Raw genomic sequence first — 6000 nt, 5'->3', positions numbered from 1 at the left:
TTAAACAACTTTTGCTAAGCGATTTTAAGCGAAAACGGGTAAATAGGCATAATCGGTAAAAATAATTATTGTTCATAAGTGTATGTTAGAGTGAGAATTTTATGTTGCCATAGAAGGGAAAAATGTTCAGCATGTCATAAAACCTAAGAATAAGTGATGAAGTTTAATTTCCGAGCTTGGGGACAAAAGTGTAATTATGCAAAAGTTTGGGGGCAAAATTGTAATTTTTCAAAAAGTTGGGTGGTGGATTATTTTAATGAATGTGAACATTAAATGAGTTAAATTTGCTATTATAGATCAAGAAAGACGTGAAGATTATCTCAAACGAGGAAAAGAAAAGATAGTGGAGTGAAGTGCAAAATTACGATATTTTGCACCGAGGTAAGTAAACACGTGACTTGATGTATTATTTTGACATTAATTGATATATGTTGAGATTTATTTGGAATTAAAATAAATGTTTGGCCATATCCTAAAAATGTTGTTAAATCGGGAAAGGTGGTAAAGGGTTGCAATATATGATTTATGGGTTGAACACTCGGAATAAGCCGAAGTATGTTGTACATAAAGGGGTTGCTGTGTGCTGATTCCCCGATTCATTGGTGGTGCTATGTGCGATATCCACCGTATCTTTGAAATGTGAAAGGGGGTTGCTATGTGCTGATTCCCCCGAGGGGTTGCTAAGTGCTGATTCCCCGGTTCATTGGTGGTGCTAAGTGCGATATCCACCGTATCTCTGAAATAAAAAGGGGGTTGCTATGTGCTGATTCCCCCAAGGGGTTGCTAAGTGCTGATTCCCAGATTAAGTGGTGGTGCTAAGTGCGAGATCCACCAATAACGGTTAACATTCCGAGTGCTCAACGAAAAAGTGTGGAAGGTGAATATTGCCATATGGTGGAAATTTTTATGGGGCAAATATTGAGTTGGATACTAAATCGATCCATGTATGAGATGGGAGAAAATATCAAAAACGAAAAAAAGAACGATTTAGTTATAAACTGTGTTGAACAACAGCAGATGGGTAACTTTGAAAAATCACCATAAATGGTGGAAAATGAATGGGAAGCTGAATAATATATGAAATTGAAGCTGAATGTGTCTATTTTCATATGAAATAAATAGAATAAGCAAAAGAGTTGTATTTTTGGAGATATCTGAATTTTTACTGAAACAGGGCTGGATTGATTTCGGGATCCCCTGTTCTAACTTTGGAAAATCACCAAAAATTGTAAATATATGTTATGGTTTGATTTAAAATGTGGTGTTCATTAATAGTTAAATTGTGAGTATTATTATAAATGAGTTTGGTTGATATATATATATTGGATTGTGATTTAAATTTGCAGGAGGTTTAAGCAAAATTAAGCAGAAATGCTGTCGAAATTTTTTTTAAAAAACTTAGTAATACCTCATACTCTGTTCCGAGCCGGAATACGAGTAAGGGGTGTTACATGGTGGCCTACGCCCTTCCCGTTGTTGATGATATTCCTATCACTTATCAAGAAGCAATGCAAAGCTTAGAAAGTGATAAATGGAAAAGCGCCATGGATGAAGAAATGCAGTCTCTCCGGAAGAACAATACTTGGGAGTTGGCGCAATTACCGAAAGGTAAAAGGGCAATCGGATGCAAGTGGGTATTCGCAAAGAAAGATGGATCTCCTAGCAAGAAGGATATTCGCTACAAGGCAAGATTGGTAGCTAAAGGCTACGCTCAGAAGGAGGGAATTGACTACAATGATGTATTTTCCCCTGTTGTGAAGCATTCCTCCATTAGAATTTTGTTGGCCTCGGTAGCACAGTTGAATTTGGAGCTAGTTCAACTTGATGTTAAGACGGCTTTCTTGCATGGTGAGTTAGAAGAGGAGATCTATATGACTCAGCCAGAAGGATACACAGATGCTGGTGGTAGAAATTGGGTTTGTAAGCTTAACAAATCGCTATATGGATTGAAGCAATCCCCGAGGCAGTGGTACAAGCGATTTGATAGCTTTATGAGAAGGCAGAAGTACACAAGAAGCAAATATGACAATTGTGTATATTTGCAGAAGCTGCATGACGGATCTTTCATTTATCTACTCTTGTATGTTGATGATATGTTAATCGCTTCGAAGAGCCAAAATGAGATAGATAAGCTGAATGCTCAGTTGAATCAAGAGTTCGAGATGAAAGATCTAGGTGAGGCCAAGAAGATTCTCGGCATGGAGATAAGTAGAGATAGACCGAGAGGCAAGCTCTGTTTAAATCAGAAGCAATATCTGAAAAATGTATTACAATGTTTTGGTGTAAATGAAAACACAAAACATGTAAGTACCCCACTTGCTTCTCATTTGAAACTTAGTGCTCAATTATCTCCGAAGACTGAAGATGAAAGAGAATATATGGCGAAAGTCCCATATGCTAATGCAGTTGGGAGTTTGATGTATGCGATGGTGTGTACGAGGCCTGACATTTCACAAGCTGTTGGAGTTGTGAGCAGGTATATGCATGATCCTGGAAAAGGACATTGGCAAGCTGTGAAATGGATTCTACGGTATCTTCGAAAAACTGTAGATGTTGGTTTAATTTTTGAACAGGGTGAAGCACTTGGTCAGTTTGTAGTTGGATATGTTGATTCCGACTTTGCTGGTGATTTAGATAAACGTCGTTCAACTACGGGGTATCTGTTTACTCTTGCGAAAGCCCCAGTGAGTTGGAAGTCTACCTTACAGTCTACAGTAGCTGTGTCTACTACAGAGGCAAAATATATGGCAGTTACAGAAGCTGTTAAGGAGGCTATTTGGCTTAATGGATTGTTGAAAGACTTAGGAGTTGTTCAAAGTCACATAAGTTTATATTGTGACAGTCAGAGCGCTATTCATTTAGCGAAAAATCAAGTCTATCATTCAAGAACCAAGCATATCGACGTAAGATATCACTTTGTGCGGGAAGTCTTTGAAAAAGGAAAAATTCTACTTCAGAAGATTTCGACAGCAGATAATCCCGCAGATATGATGACCAAGGTGGTAACAACAATCAAGTTTAATCATTGTTTGAACTTGATTAACATCCTGAGAATTTGAGCACCTTCAGGTGTATGGCGCTCGAGAGCGCATTTGTAGGCACTACAAAAGATAGCTTTATCGAATTTGGGGAGTTGAAGGAAGTGTGTGAAGATGTGATTATCCTAATCAAATCTTCAAGGTGGAGATTGTTAACATTAATGGGAGACAACATTAATGGCAAACAATACAAAGTGGTGCAAGTTTAGCACCCTAAAGTTGACTTTGAAAAAGTGGCATGGGATAATTTTTTTTTGGTCCTTGAGATAATGGGCTATTTATTGTTTGGTCCTTAAACCTCAACTATAAATAGGCCTTCTCATTTCTCATTTCAATTCATCCCAACCAATCTTTCTCTCTTAGTTTTCTCTCTTCTCCCATTTGAGAATTCTTAAGGAATTCTATTTGTTTGTAATACTTTGGAGATAGTAAAGTTATCATCTGGTGTTAGTGCCCGAGGACGTAGGTATAATTTACCGAACCTCGTTAAATCTCTTGTGTTCTTTCTTGTCCTATTTTTCTTTCAATATTTGAGGGTATAATAGTAGTATTTAATTGTGCTATTAAATTACTATAGAAGGGACATTCTGTCTAAGGAAAGACTTGGTATTTAAGAGATCCATGTGATCCACCTCTCTTCCCTGGGAATTGAACTTTGTGTGATTTTTTAGTACAATAATTTACACGCTTCCGACCCTATTGGAACAACATGTGTAACACGTATATGTTTATGTGTGCACTTCCGAATAAAGAATTAAATACAACATATGGCATAAGATTTTAATTAAAAAAAAACAAAGATACATAACTTGTGTGGAAGACATATTCAAATTGATCATGTGCCTCCTCTAAAACCACCCTAAATTTAGCCATGGATTTTCAGCTTTGATGTCCCATTGACCCCATACCAGCTTTACTTGGTATTTGATCAGGCCTCATTTGCTCATCAGCTACATGTCCAAGGACGAACATATAGAGTAATATACCACAAAGACATTTGAGTACCAGAAAAAAGTAATGAAATAGAAGAGAGGGTATAACGACATTAATTTAATATTCTTGTCATCTAAATCTTCATCTGTTCTTGGAAGACCTTCATAGCAGAAGCTGGCAATCCTAAAAGAACATTTATGCTTTTCCTCTCTTTACCGTGAGATAAGAACAAGATTACTTCCTTCTCCGGCAGTGCAACTGGTCCGGATAGAACAGGCTCTCCCCATCCGAAATCTGTTGTGTGGAAAGATAGCCTAGACCATGTGGTGATGAGGAGGGTTGATGACAAAGATGGTCTAGCTCTTGTCACCTCGAAGTAATCTATGGCCGACCTCATATAATCATCTGTAACCATCTTAATTGCGTCCTGAATCAGCCCCACAGCATGTGAGAGTGGTTTCTCTAATAACTCGCCTGCTTGGCTTATGGAATTTGTCAATACTATGCCATTGCCGAAGTAGCCTTTTGGTAGAGGTGGATTGAACTTAGGCCTGCCATCAACGGCAAAGAGAAGCTTGGTTTGTTGGTCAGGCAGCATGTTAAGTGCCTTGGTGCGAGCCCTCCACACGAATGCCGAAAGAGCTTCGAAAGTCGTGCATTTTTCAAGATCCCCATTTCCCATAGCGTCTTTCTTTAGTTTCTCGAGCTTCTCAGGCTCGAAACAGAAAGATCTATAAAGCATTTCATCTTTGTAAAGCTCATTAGTGTTGGACTTGTCCTCTATTTCAGCAAATTCCTGATGCAGGTGCTCTATCTTAGGTTGGCTTCTAGCTTTCAGAATGGCTCTGTCGGAGAATGGAGGGATACTTAGCGGCAAACCTCGTGCGGTTTCACCCCATGAATTGACAAACTCCATAGCACCAATGCCATCAAACATGCAATGGTTCATGCACAGTCCAAGCACAAATCCCCCGCATTGGAACTTGGTCACCTGAATTAAAATTGCACATGAGTATTGGAAATAATTCAATGTTGAGTACAAAGTACAATAGACTAGACTTTGTAATTAATCTACATACCTGAGCCACTAGAAGTGGCATCTCTAGTATACTTTTTGCACCAGGAATGTCATAAACCAACTTCCCAAGACTCTCAGGATCAGGCTTTGTTATGTCACCAATCTCCTCCATCTTACAGTTAGCTTCGGCTTCAACAAAGACAGCCCCTTCGCCGGTGCAGTCAACAATCAGTTTCCCTTCCGAGCTGATTGTTAGCCGCCCAGCAAGGGGATAGTAATGGGAAAGAACCTTCCTTAAAGCATCCTTGATCACTTGAGCAGCATTTCCATTCCCTTTCTCGTCTGACTTAAAGCAATATATGGTGCGAACAATCACTGCAATGTTTTGGTCAAGGTTGGAGAGAAAGTAAAGACCCTTTTCCGTGTCTTCAGCGGGACAAACCAGGGTCGGCTCTCCTTGCTTCACACTAAGCAGGGACACTTTGCCATTGGACTTCTCCATTATAGCACAACCTTCAATAGTTTCTGCACCCTAAATCATAAATAAGAAATATGATCAGACGATACATCTATTAACCTGAGAAACGAAACTAAGCATATCTAATGGATATGAATGCAGAAACGTAGTATTCTGAGGAAACAAACCATGTGAAAAAGCTGGAGGAGAGTAATGAGATATTAAGTTTGCAGAGTAAACTGAAGAAAATTGTCAGGTCTCGTAGCTGGAACTTGCAGTAACCAAAAACTAGAAAAATATTGGAACGAGGATTGTAGTAGCTCGATGTCAGTCACAACTTTGTAATGGTATGAATGAATTTGTTAGATATATATATAAGGGAAATTTTAAGACCCGGAGTCACAATTTTAATTTTACTTGTTAAAGGAAATGAAAATGACATGAAAATGCATGTGGCTGCGGTTCATTGGAGTTGGCACAGCTGAAAATAAATGAAAATGATATGAAAAGGGATTGGAGTTGGCACAGGCTGGAAATGGTGAGGAAAACTAGTA

General features: G+C 38.7%; 1 protein-coding gene across 1 annotated transcript; it reads right to left on the bottom strand.

Annotated features, from left to right (window-relative positions):
- Positions 1-3792: 3792 nt before the first annotated feature.
- Positions 3793-5974, bottom strand: LOC107897316 (omega-hydroxypalmitate O-feruloyl transferase). Its single transcript, XM_016822742.2, has 3 exons — positions 5635-5974; positions 5051-5521; positions 3793-4962 (listed from the first exon to the last, which is right to left on the bottom strand). The coding sequence occupies exons 1-3, from the start codon at positions 5635-5637 to the stop codon at positions 4105-4107; spliced, it is 1332 nt and encodes a 443-aa protein (XP_016678231.2). The 5' UTR covers positions 5638-5974; the 3' UTR covers positions 3793-4104.
- Positions 5975-6000: the final 26 nt, after the last annotated feature.

Source organism: Gossypium hirsutum, chromosome A10 (assembly GCF_007990345.1).
Source record: "Gossypium hirsutum isolate 1008001.06 chromosome A10, Gossypium_hirsutum_v2.1, whole genome shotgun sequence".
Taxonomy (NCBI): Eukaryota; Viridiplantae; Streptophyta; class Magnoliopsida; order Malvales; family Malvaceae; genus Gossypium; species Gossypium hirsutum.
Note: the sequence above shows the minus strand (reverse complement) of the source record. Positions and strands in the feature narration are given on the sequence as shown.

Excerpts from the sequence above, each read along its gene's own strand:
- LOC107897316 (XM_016822742.2), bottom strand. Across the intron at positions 4,963-5,050 it reads TGCCACTTCTAGTGGCTCAG|GTGACCAAGTTCCAATGCGG; the intron begins GTATGTAGATTA and ends ATTTTAATTCAG.